Genomic DNA, 13,521 nt, shown 5'->3' on the forward strand with positions numbered 1-13,521 from the left:
ATCTGTGGAACGGGCAGGACTCGAAAAAAAAAAGCCAATCATTTCCAAGACCACCTGGAATCACAGTAAGTTCGTCAATCAAACGGTTGTACCACACCCCCCTCTCCCCAGCGCGCGTGACCCCCTACGTGCGCATACTCAAAGCTTGTGATGCATGCACATCTCGTCAGTAAAGCCGATTCCATGATTAGTAGTAAATCGTCATTACAATCTCTCGAGTTTTCGCTCGTGCATGATTGCGTGTCCATGTTCCCCGAATGGGTGGAGTCAGAGCCAGCGTTGGAGGAAAGAAGGTAGGACCATTTGAATTGTGTATTTTCAAAATCTGCCGGTCGTTTTCCTAATCACATACCCTACCTTTAAGTCATTTTAGAGTAAACAAATAGATTATAGATTTTATAAATTAAAAATAGTCAAAAGTCATAAAAATATTAAGATAGAATTTAACTACACTGTTAAAAGAAATGTTCTTGTAAGTTGTAAATAAAATTAGATTATTGGAGTAGCCTACATTTTACAAAAAAAAAAAAAATACTATTTCAGTATTTCAACTTCAAAATCTCATGTTTAATTCAAGGTGTTACTTGCTGTTTCTTTGTAATTATTTGTCATTACAATTTCTGAGTGAAAATGGTAAAATCCTACACCAGATATTTTAAGTATATATCACCAAGTTGTAATACAATATCAACAGTAAAATAGGTCAAAGTGTAAATAATGCAAGAGTTATCTACACAGCTGGGATTGCTTAATGATATTTGCACGTGGGAACGAGGAAAAGACATGTCTTGACTTCAATAATTTCAAGCAAGAACTTGTGTGAATGTCATGTGGATGAGGTCTGGAGTTTAGAAATCAACACAGAGCAGGACACATCGTCACATAGTTGTGAATTACTGTGTCACATTCTGGTCGTTGCTGGAGGTGGAAATAATCCATCAATTGCTTATTGTAAAAAGATTTAATTCAATAACTATATGATGAGTGACTACAATGGTACTATATCTAAATCATGAAACACTGCGACTTTACCAATACATTACAGTAGAAGATTTTAGCTCAGATTTTTACCCCGATTTCCAGTCTGGAGCAAATTGCAGATTTTGAACAGTCATAAAACTCAAAAAAGAAATGGAGATGGTGAACAAGAACACAAAGTGGAGCTACGCCATTAATAACACTCACCTCCAACTCTCCTTTTAAAATGTGACGTTGAAATTATTAGAAAATTAAGGAGCACGTGAAGGAACAATCATGATCTGCTACTCACTATTAGTTGCTTGAGTCCCAGGGAGTTCTGCTCCACTGAGTTGGCCGAGAGCACCTGTCTCTTCATTGCTGCCTGGTCACCCAGAAAACGCTGCATGAGATCTTTCACCGCGTCGCCCTGCAAATCACACAGATTGCGTTTCTGCTTTTATTACTGTTTCAGAGCGTTCCCACACTGAGGACAACGAAACAGAGACTGACAGAGATAATTATTCACTATGTCTTCACTTTTATTTACTGCAGTTTAAAGACGCTATGAAACGGACATTGTTAAAATAACTGTTTTCTGTGAATATATTTTAAAATGTAATTTATTCCTGTGATCAAAGCTGAATTTTGAGCATCATTACTCCAGTCTTCAGTGTCACATGTAACATGTATGTTAGGTTTTGATTTAGTTTCATTGTGCTTTGCTTCTGTTTTGCCTGTGCTCCCTAGTCAGTTTCCATGGTTGTTAATTAGTTCTACACACCTGTTGTTTTTTCTTGATTACTCTCCCCATGTTTTAAACCCTGTTTTTCCCTAGTTCTTTTGTCTGGCATAATCAGTGTTAAATGTGGTTGTGTTTATTGTTTCCTCATGTGATCTCCTGAATTTTATGTGTGGACAACATGGCCCTTCAGAAATCATTCTAATATGCTGATTTGTAGCTTAAGGAACATTTGTGATTATTATCAGTGTTGAAAAAAGTTGTCCTGCCTCATATATGTATATACATTTCTATTTTTTAATTCAAGATTCTTTGATGAACAGAGTTCAAAAGAAGAGCATTTATTTGAAATAATAATTTCTAATAATTTAATGTTATAGCAGAGTAAGGATAGGCGATATGGCAAAAATATCATGTTACAATTTCTTTCAGGAAAATCACGATTTTATTAAAAAAAAATGTATGTTGGTTTTACTATTTTGTTTATTTTTTTACAAGTGACTGCACAGTACAGCCAAACTAACTAACTAATTAATTAATTTTTAAAATGTAGCCTTATGTTATCTTTGTCATTAAAAAAAAAGAACAAAGGTGTTCATTACAAATAGCCTACATTATAATAAAAAAGTGAAATACACAATGCTTTATTTTTTCACAGTAGGGGTATTTACAGTAGTATTCAAGTACAAAATTGAATAAACACATGTAAAAAAAAACATGATTCTTATTAAAGCCGCTAAAATTATTCAGTGAGGAGCAGTAAGTGATTTTCTCTTCGTCTTTTGTTGTTTAATCAACATTAATGACAAGCGGCAGCAGGTTTATTGGGCTGCCGTCACTTAAGACCTCATGCATGGATCTAATATACAGACACGCATTCGGTTTTCTCCCAACTGATTACGTTCACTTAAGACATAACCGCTTGCGTTTATGTAAACCTTGTGTGCATTTTACAGTTTAAGCGTGATAAGATGCAAAAGATAACTTAGTTTAATACTCACAAGCTGTTTGATAGGATTTTAGTGTGCGCGTGCTTCGGGTGTATGCGCTCAAAACAGCATGTGACTAAAATGTTTAACAGGCAAGGCTTTAAAAAGCATGCAAATAATAAACTTTTATGTTTGTAAATAACTGTAATGTCACATGAATGTAACCCTACCTCGGCATCAACATGTGATGTGAATGTAAGTCGCGTTGTACAGTATGTTTGGGACGAAGGCGCCAGGACTGATAGAACGCACTGTGGCACGATACTACGATATTTCTTCAAAAGCAGATTGTGGAGAGATTTGAATCGTTCACAATCAAAATCGTGATATCGCACTAGTGTTGTCAAAAGAACCGACTTCGGTGCATTTCCCTCTAGCATTCTGAAAGCTGTTGAACGAATTCTTAAACACCTCTGATTGGCCATTGTGTTCACACGCTCAACATAACTGTGTGATTGGCCATTGTGTTTACACGCTCAACATGTCTGTGATTGGCCATTGTGTTCACACGCTCAACATATATGACTGTGATTGGCCATTGTGTTCACAAGCTCAACATATATGACTGTGATTGGCCATTGTGTTCACACGCTCAACATATATGTCTGTGATTGGCCAATGTGTTCATATGCTCAACATATGACTGTAATTGGCCATTGTGTTCATGCGCTCAACATAAATATCTCTGATTAGCTACAATGATCAACGCTTCAAAAATATGTTGTCTTCACTGAGCGCTTAAGCCTGATACATACAGATGTATTAGGGATCGGCTGATAGACGCCTGCTTCCAAACGCTCCCGGCAATGGCCAATCACAGTCATATATGTTAAGCGCGTGAACACAATGGCCAATCACAGTCATATATGTTAAGCGCGTGAACACAATGGCCAATCAGAGACATATATGTTGAGCTCATGAACGCATTGGCCAATCACAATCATATATGTTAAGCGTGTGAACACAATGGCCAATCAGAGACATATGTTGAGCTCATGAACGCAATGGCCAATCACAGTCATATATGTTGAGCGTGTGAACACAATGGCCAATCACAGACATATATGTGTCACAGACATATATGTATTTTGAGCGCTTGAAGACAATCACAGGTGTTTAAGAATCAGTTCAACATTGCTCAAAATGCTAGAGGGAAATGCTGGTATTGTCACATTTGGTATCGAAGTCGGTACTTTTGCTAACATTATTTCGCACACCCCTATGCTAGAGTAATCCCAAATGTAACATATCTGACTGCCTCTAATAAATAGCCTATCGAATAAAAGGCACAAAAAGCAACTTTTGAATTAATGTGGTCTTTAAATGAACACCTATAAAAAAAAAGTTATTCTGTCATTATATACTCTTATTTCACATCAAACCTGCACCCAGTTTTTGCTTTGAATAAAAAAAAATGTTCAAGAATCTTTATGCAACACATTCCATTTAGCAGAATGGTCAAATCAGAAATTTGAAAATGTAATTTTGCAAAACTGCACTGACCTGTAGGTTGTCAAACTTGAGTCCAGGCATGGCCAGCTGCTCTCGGTCTATCTGAACAGGACTGATCTGCTGTGTGGCCACTGATATCAGAATCTTCCTGGTGTCGTCTGAGGGAAGCCAGGCGTCATAGCGCTTATCCAGATCACTGGTGATTAGAGCGCTTGCGAAAGGGTCGTCACAGCTTGAGAACACAGCCTGGAGTTTGTTCACGGGCTCCGCGGGACTTTCTTGCGGTTTCGTAGTGGTAGGGGTGAAGTACGTGCTGGTCGGTACAGCTTCCTGAGGCCCGGGGCCCGACGGAGAATCTGGAGTCTTTGCCGACTCTGCATTTGGGTTGCTGATTGATATGAAAGAAGTGGATGTGGTGAAGGAATCGAAGAAGTCTGAGGCGGGGTTGACCACGCAGTTTTCCGTGAAGAACTTACTGAGGCTGGGACTGGGCTGGCACACTTGAGGGATGAGTTTGTTGGGGGTGTCTGTGCTGCCGATGGTAAAACTTGGAGATTTTACTAGCGTTGGCTGAAAGCCGTCAGGTATCAGGGCGTGTGCTTTGGGTTGCACAGCCTGGCTGAAGATAGTACACACCGGGATAGGCTCCTCTTTGGGGGACGTATCAGTATTCACCTCAAGTCCTGATTCCTGAACTCCAGGAGCCTCTGTGTTTGGGTCGTCCTGAGGATCAATTTCCCTTTTGTCATCCGCCTGTGCAATCTTCTCGTCTTCGTTCTCTTCTTCCAATAAAGCCTCTGATGTGTCCTCAGGTTCAGCAGTGTCTTCATCCTTTTGTTCTGCTGTATCTTCATCCGGTGTTTTGGACAAAAGCGCTTCCTCATCTTCATTCAGCCCCAAAAGTGAGTCGATGGGAACAACGTCCTCTTCCTCGCTGTTAGGGGAGTCTGAGATCATCACGCTCTCCATCATTTGGTCATTCAGCTTGTCTATTAAGCTCTCAGAGTGAATGCTGTCGTCTGGTGGGGAAACAAACGCTTCGGCATCCAGGTCGATGCTCTCCTCCTGGAAAGACGTTTCTGTTGGGTCAGTCTGGGGCGTGACAGAGGCTTCTGGCGTCTCTCCATCTATATCCAGTGTAACAGGCCTCTGAGATGGACCTTCACTGATGTCCATGACTCCAGGCTGGATGTTCCCTGTCATTCCCAGTCAAACAAAACACAGATCAATGAATTAAGTAAACACCCTTGTGAATAAGAAGTACACTTTAGCATTCTTATTACAGATATAATATATACTTCAGTGCGAACTGAATGTGATGTTTTCAGACACTTAACTGCATTTAATGAAAATGTATTATAGTTTGAATTTCTATTAAATGCATTTAGCTGAGTGTTTTTATGACCAAATTAAGTAGGACTTAAGTACAAATTTATATGTAATTTCATAATTACTCCTTTTGTCTTTGAATTATGGTTAAAGTGCACAGCTGACTGAAATGTACGTATGATAAACTAAAATATAGTTTAATGTTATTCTTTTTTAAAGTATGTCATGTATTTAAATAAAATAAATATTTAAATGTTGTAATGACACGTTTGTAACAAGTTGCACTTTTAGTACATTTATGTTTTGTTCGGGTCATTTTAACCCGGAGGTGATTTTCTTTTACCCGGAAAATGTAAGTTAATGTTATCGTTTTGGAGTAAAACGCGCTGACTTTTGCTCACACTGGGTATACTATACACACTTCCAAATTTTCACTTCCAGATTTTTTGGGGGATTTTTTTCCTCACCTTGTCACACTTGAGGTAAAAATGACCAGCCTAAAACAAAAAAGCTTATAAATCTTATGTTATGTTATATTTTCACAAGATATTTCTTTAAGTAGTCTATGTTAAGACACATTCATGAAAGTGTACTCTCTTTAGGAATTTCATTAATATTATATTATACAGTTATATTAAGTACAGTTTTTACACAAAAAAAACAATAAAAAAACAGATTTGAATTACAATACAAACACAAATAATTGTTTACATTCAATACAATTAAGCAAACTTCTTTTCACAAGGTCATTCTTACAGTGTTTCTCTGGTTTCTTTTTGACATATTCTATTGCTCGTTTTTCGCTGAAGTTTGTGAAATAATATTTAAATAAACATTTATTTAACGCACTATTGATAACATCAAAAGACTAAATACTAGAGAAATCTGATTTGACAAATAAGTTTTAAGCCTTTTTAAAGAAATAAAACCCTTTTCGTTTCCAAATAATACGAATAACAGAATGTCAAATGAGCTCCATTGATTCATTATATAAATAATGATAGAAATCCAAACATTGTGAGGGAGAAAATTAGCACAAAATAATTATGATTAAAATACAGTTTATCAATAATATACTGCATGCATGTCTGAAGACCTCTGTAGCAACAACATGATGAATGTAGACTAAAATGCCATAACTGTTAACTTAACATTTAGGAGACCGTCTTATTCTTCACAATACTTCCCCACAGAGAGAAATTACATTATGATAAATCAGTAAACACATGATTTTACCTTAAGTGAAATGAACGCTGTGATGACAGCAGTGTAAACACACGCATGCGCACTGACGTAAGAAGAGAACCCTACGGTGTGCGAAAGGTGTCAAACATCTGTGCTACGGAGGAGACTGGTATTCTCGAAAACACTTCCGTTTGCAAAACACAAAGTGCGAACATACAGAGAACAGGGTTACGGTATTTCCCGTACGCCGTTTTCGTAAGTTTCATTTTACTCTCGCGGAACTGCTGTACATGTCACAAGTATTTGATAAACAGGAGAATGTTTTACTCTGAATTAAATCTTAAATTAATAAATGAATAACTGAAGATGGAGGATGATGCACCGGTTATTTATGGCCTGGAGTTCCAGGTACTGTAGCTCTGTTTACCTTTTTCATTCTTGCACACAACAATCTCATATAGATACATAATGAACTGGTAACTATGTTTCACTGTTGTAATATTTACATTATTAATATAAGATGGTTTTTAAACATGTTTTTATATTAAACATGACAAATGGAGAGAAATGTTCCGTTCCAAATATCTATCACAAACAATGTATAAGTATGGAATCAGAAGGTAATATAACCATAAGCACTTAGCTACATATACTATGAATGCCATATTATCATATAGGCTATATATATATATATATATATATATATATATATATATATATATATATATATATATATATGATAATATGGCATTCATAGTATAGGCTATGCAGCTAAGTATATGTATACTTATAGTATATGTAGCTAAAATGCCTACAGCTGCATTATTATACCTACCTGCATTTTTGGGTATTATAGGACAGATGGGCTCATGTTTTCTTGAGCATGTACAAACTAAAATTGGCAGATGGTTTTGGTAAATTTTAGTTTGTACGTATATATATATATATATATATATATATATACACACAGGTGCTGGTCATATAATTAGAATATCATTAAAAAGTTGATTTATTTCAGTAATTCCATTCAAAAAGTGAAATTTGGATATTATATTCATTCATTACACACAGACTGATATATTTCAAATGTTTATTTCATTTAATTGTGATGATTAAATCTGACAACTAATGAAAATCCCAAATTCAGTATCTCTGAAAACTAGAATATTCCTTATGACCAATACAAAAAAAAGGATTTTTTGGAAATGTTGGCCAACTGAAAAGTATGAACATGAAAAGTATGAGCATGTACAGCACTCAATACTTAGTTGGGGCTTCTTTTGCCTGAATTACTGCAGCAATATATATACATACATATGGTACATGGTTTTGGTAAATTTTTGTTTGTACGTGCTTAAGAAAACATGAGCCCATCTGTCCTATAATACCCAAAAATGCAGGTAGGTCGGTTGCAGCTATAGGCATTTTGTGTCAGATATGTATTGTATTTTCTTGTATTTTAGCTGTGTATGATTAATGCATGGGCTGTCGTCTTGTCCGCATGTTTTCAGGCGCGTGCTCTGGCAGCTCAGACAGCTGAGACAGATGCCATCAGGTTTCTAGTGGGCACACAGTCACTCAAATTTGATAACCAGGTGAGTGAATGTACATTCTTTTTCCCAGTTGTCTCAATGGCAAAGAGTTTCAGGAAGTTGCAGGACTCGTTAGAACAGGTTTTTGAATAAGTCTGTTTCATATTTATTGTTAATTCATGTCATAAAACACTAAGTAGGACGATGCCATGGAAATAAAGCACAACCAATTATATGAATCTGTCATGGGAGGTTAGGACCAAATCACAGATTAACATGTAAGAGAAAGCGTTTATCACTTGTTGCTTTGTTACATCGGCCCTTGTTAGGACATGCTGGCAGTTGTACTGCATGTCAAGGTGTAATTCATGACTCTCCAACAACTATATAAAACCTGTTGCGATTTGATTGTTGTTTATATCAGACTTTGATTTAATAGTTGAAGAATATTTTTGTTTTAATTTAGTCAGCAATTAGTTCTTAATAGTGACAAACTACAAATTACTGTTTGCAAACAGATTTCCCAAACACTCCCCCTGTTTATTAACAATTTTTAGACTTTTCTTTTTTGCTTTCAGATTATAGAGTTGTTCTCATCATTAACTGTTTATATTGAATAATCTTTAAGATGTTTAGCATTTTTTTTAAATAAGAAGACAAAATAATAAATTAAGAAAAATATATATAAGATAATAATAATTATAATAGTATAAATAAAGTTATAAAATAAATAATTATTAAATATAATCAATAAAATAATAGATAAACAAGATAATGAAATGACAATCAATAAGATAAACAATAAGATTGGTAAGATTAATAATGAATAAGATCATACATCAGAAAAATATAGAAAATAGAAAAATAAAGGTTACTAATAAATAAGATAAATAAATAAATAAATACGATCATGCATTATTTGCCCCAATGAAACTGAATAACATACAGTATATTCTAGATAAAGTAGTAACTGAAATTACGCAAATGACTCTGCTCAAACATTTACATTACCTTGGTTATAAAAGGGAAAAAATTGAATATGGCAAAAATAAATGAATTTAGTCACACATGTTGTTCCACATCCAAATCTGTTTGACTTTATTTTCCTGTGGAACATGAAGGAAGATATTTTGATGTTTCAACAGTTTTTGTCCATACAATGAAACTCAGTGGGGTCCAAAACATCACTGGAACCCATTGACTTTCATTCTTCAAGATGTCTTCTTTTGTGTTCCTTTTGTACAAACTAACTAATCATTTAAAATTGTTTGTTGACTCCTGGCTGTTTGCAGCCCTTTATAATCTTTACGTATGAGTGCTGTAAAACTTGGACAAACCAGACCAGAGCTGTGATAAAAGAATATTAAGGAGGATATGTATGTCAACTATTGAACTGCATCATTTGTGTAAATTCAGTCGTATTTTCTGAAGTACCTGTGAAATATCATAGCTTCATCTGGGCAGGCATGCACTCAATCAAAAAACTTAATTATATTTTTCTTATTTTTAAAAATGACAAGCATTTTGCATATTTAGCATATAGCTTATGAGCACCACTGTCTTTAAGATGATTTTCTCACTTGGCAACTGCTAAATAAATATTTTTTTCTTCTTTTAAGCATACACAGTATCAAAATTATTAGTATGGTAAGAAAATGATTATTTGCTGTGTTTAAAAAGACTTCGGCTTTATAAACTTACTCTACAGCAGGTCATTTCCTTCAGCCCTCGAGCAGCAGAGAGACATACTGAGGCCTGTGTGTCATTACTGATATGACACTTTACCAACGTCCTAACCATGAATGAACCTAAAGTGGAGGCCATTCCCTACCTGAGCCCCTGACCCCTCCTTCACGTAATGACTACGGCAAGACACGAGGCCCATGTGATAATTCACTTGACATCAGTACAGCACAGGCTGATAAATCACAAGCAAGTCTCTCTAACCCCAGCACTCATTACAGAACCTTCCAACGCCTCCAATTATCCTGTCCAGCCATTAGAATTTATTTGTATTGCTTTCTTCCATAAAATTATAACGTTGCCTAATAATTCTCCTTCAGTGCAGTCCAACCCAAGGTTAATGGCTTTCTATCCAACTTACAGGAGCCTGAAAGGCAGAGATGCTCTCACGTATGCATGTGCTCTCTCTTTTTCAGACTAACATGCTCACGTCAGGGGGCAGCAAGACAAATACCTTTTGGTCTAGTTTTGCATACAGCTAGTTAATATGCCATCCATATATTCAAATCAGTATAGGTGAAGAATCATTCTTACATCAGCAATATTCTATTTCTACCATACACATCAAACACAAAATACAATAATATAAATATAGCTGCGAGCAGCGATGACGGGCCCAAGCCGGTGGCACCGCAACCCCAGTGCCTTTAGTTACCTAAAGGCACCAGGGTGGCAGTGCCGCCAGCTTTGGCCCTTTCATTGCTATATATATATGAGTGTGTGTATATATATATATATATATATATATATATATATATATATATATATATATATATATATATATATATATGTATCGTCATAAACTCACGTTTTAATATCGATGGAACAAATCATCCTATTCACATGCGCAAAAATTTGCTTGGAAACATCATAGTGGAGCGGTGCTTACGCTGAATGGTACAAATTGTACTACTGAATATTTAAACAGAGCAGTGTAATTATTATATGTTAGGTTGACTATAATGAACATACTGTGATGTCAAGATTGCAATGCTGGAATGCACAATGTGTGTGTGTGTGTGTGTGTGTGTGTGTGTGTGTGTGTGTGTGTGTGTGTGTGTGTGTGTGTGTGTGTGTGTGTGTGTGTGTGTGTGTGTGTGTGTGTGTGTGTGTGTGTGTGTGTGTGTGTGTGTGTGTGTGTGTGTGTGTTGTGTGTGTGTGTGCGCGCGCGCTTTGAACTCACAATTCAAGCAATCGGTCCCCGAAATGGCGATCATTTTAAAATTAAACTAAAAAGTTCACGGCTGCACAGGCATTCATAACGGTGCGGGACCATGGAGAGGAGCGAGCAGAACAGAGCGAACATTTTTTAGTTCATTCATTCCTACTTCCATACGAATTCATTTGGGCGCTCTGCGAGTGCCACCGTGATGTCCGTGCAAACGTATACTTTTACTTTTATATTAGCGATCGCTGGTGTCACATGTTGATTAATCGGGGGAATATATTTATATATAAATACAATAGGTCTACCTGAGTTTTATTTAGTATTTTGATATTATTTTGGACACAAGAAGGCAGTATAGCCCTATGTATGATTTTTTTGTTTAACCAAATAGCACTCAATTTTAAAAAGATATGAAGCTTTTCCTGTTCTCTTTTTGACATGACTTTAATCCCTCGCCATAGCAAAACCGTTTGAGATATTCAATATCTCTTCACAATTTAGCATCTTTCATGTATTTTCATCATGTTGAAAAAGTTTGGTTTGCATAAAATAAACCACTTAGGAGAAGTAGCTAAAAACTCAAGTTTGAAATATCAAATAATCCACATTCAGACCAAAATAGCCGATTTCCTATTGGGCTGGCTTAAAACTTAGAGCACGAAAGTTGTTTCGGCCCGATGAGATCTAGATGTGTACCGAGTTTTACATTATTACATGCAAGTGTGTTTGATTTATGGACCACGTTTTCAGATCAAGTTTATGGACCAAGTTAATTTAATTAATAAACTAATTATATAAAACTATTGACAATGCACTACAAATAAACTGGTTCTATCCCTTTACTTTATTAATAAAACTTATTTATAAAATAAAAGGCTTAAGACATGTATTTTCCTTAAATGCTGGCAAAAGCAACCAGCATTTAAAGGGTTAATCTAAACTATCACCCTACCTGGTTTATGGACCAAGTTTTCAGACCCCGTTCAAGGGGGCACTGTCGAGCCCCCCTACCACGCCCGGGTACCAGCTTCAGCCCGGCTCTGATGGTCGCGGGTTCTGACCTGTGTGCAAAGTTTCAAGAGTTTTTGAGCATGGTAAGAGCCCCAAAAGTCCCCGAAAGGTTGACAGAAAAATAATAATAATAATAATAATTATAAATAATCCTTACGAAAACAATAGGGCTCTATGCCCTTTCAGGGCTTGGGCCCTAAGAACAACTATATAACAATGACAAAATGCTTAAAAAAATAAGACATTTGATTTATGCTTGAAGTGTATACGTTTCAAAGTAACAGACATTTTGAAATTAGAAAGACTCTTTGAAAATATAAGACTTTATGTAAATTAAAGGTATGTTTTTCAGGAGAATTTGTAAAGCTTGTATTTACAAAATGTATTCATGGTGAAACTCGCTTTAATTGAATACATTTAGATATTTTTTAAGTGTAAACGAGGTAAAATAAAATCAATAAATCAGTAAAATCTTTTAATATAATCGTATAGGTTTCACATTTAATATTTCCTGAATCAAGCAAATCTCGATTGTTTATCTTGATGGTGTTGCATACTCCACTGCTTTAAAATCTTGCATATATACAATATATAATACTTGAAATGTCACTCAATTTCTTAAAAAGAAAAATAATGTTTATTTAAATAATCTAATCTCAAGATTATAAATGTATTTATCCAAATAAAATATTCAAGATATCTATTTAGAACTTTGGCCTCCCCAGTGAATTTATCTTGTTTTAAAGATGTTTAGATACTTTTAGTGAAAAACAGGACAAAAACACAGATTGGAAGTATTGCTGATTTCAAAGAGGATTTTGTTATGTGTACACAATTACATTTTGCATTTGAAATTTACTTAAAGGTAGGGCTGTCGCGATAACCGCAATATCGCAGTACCGTGCTACTGACAGGCCAACCGCAGAGAAACGCAAGTAACCGCAGCAACCGCGAACCGCGTTTTCTTTTTTCATAAGGCATCTAACATAAGTTCAAAAGACGCAGTCACTTCAAAGTTGAAATAAAAGCTGGGAAATCAGTGTCTGAAGTGTGTGAAGTTAAAAGGTGTTTGAGATTTAATTTCCTGTCATATTAAAGTAAATATCTGCGAGTGAAGTCCCAGCTCTTTTAACTGCCATCAGGACGCTCTCCTCAAAGCTGTGCTTTTCTTTTTCTCGTCCGCAGATTCACATCATTGACTTTGATGATGAGAATAATATGATTAATAAGAGCGTGCTCCTGCACGATGCAGGTGAGATATGGCACATCAGCGGCAGCCCTGCAGACAAGGGAGTGCTGACCACCTGCTACAACAAGAGTGAGTCTTTCTCTTCCTCTCACAACATGTAGACACATAGTTTGTGTTTTAAGGCTGCCTATATTTGTTCACTTTGAGCTACCGATAATAGAAAT

General features: G+C 35.9%; 2 protein-coding genes across 2 annotated transcripts in view; one reads left to right on the forward strand and one right to left on the reverse strand.

The window, feature by feature from the left end:
- Positions 1-6,806, reverse strand: part of trappc12 (trafficking protein particle complex subunit 12) — a 41,162-nt gene extending 34,356 nt beyond the window's left edge. The window contains exons 1-3 of the mRNA XM_077238575.1: positions 6,706-6,806; positions 4,192-5,336; positions 1,271-1,387 (exon numbers count right to left, since the gene is read on the reverse strand). Of these exons, the coding sequence (XP_077094690.1) occupies positions 1,271-1,387; positions 4,192-5,316 (1,242 nt within the window). The 5' untranslated portion in view covers positions 5,317-5,336; positions 6,706-6,806. The remainder of the gene's footprint in view (positions 1-1,270; positions 1,388-4,191; positions 5,337-6,705) is intronic.
- Positions 6,807-6,861: 55 nt separating this feature from the next.
- eipr1 (EARP complex and GARP complex interacting protein 1) overlaps positions 6,862-13,521 on the forward strand; it is a 60,190-nt gene continuing 53,530 nt past the window's right edge. Inside the window, exons 1-3 of the mRNA XM_077238588.1 lie at positions 6,862-7,062; positions 8,166-8,249; positions 13,294-13,426. Of these exons, the coding sequence (XP_077094703.1) occupies positions 7,021-7,062; positions 8,166-8,249; positions 13,294-13,426 (259 nt within the window). The 5' untranslated portion in view covers positions 6,862-7,020. The remainder of the gene's footprint in view (positions 7,063-8,165; positions 8,250-13,293; positions 13,427-13,521) is intronic.

This window comes from Siphateles boraxobius, unplaced genomic scaffold (genome assembly GCF_051911475.1).
Source record: "Siphateles boraxobius isolate OS27281-9 unplaced genomic scaffold, OSU_SipBor_1 22, whole genome shotgun sequence".
Taxonomy (NCBI): domain Eukaryota; kingdom Metazoa; phylum Chordata; class Actinopteri; order Cypriniformes; family Leuciscidae; genus Siphateles; species Siphateles boraxobius.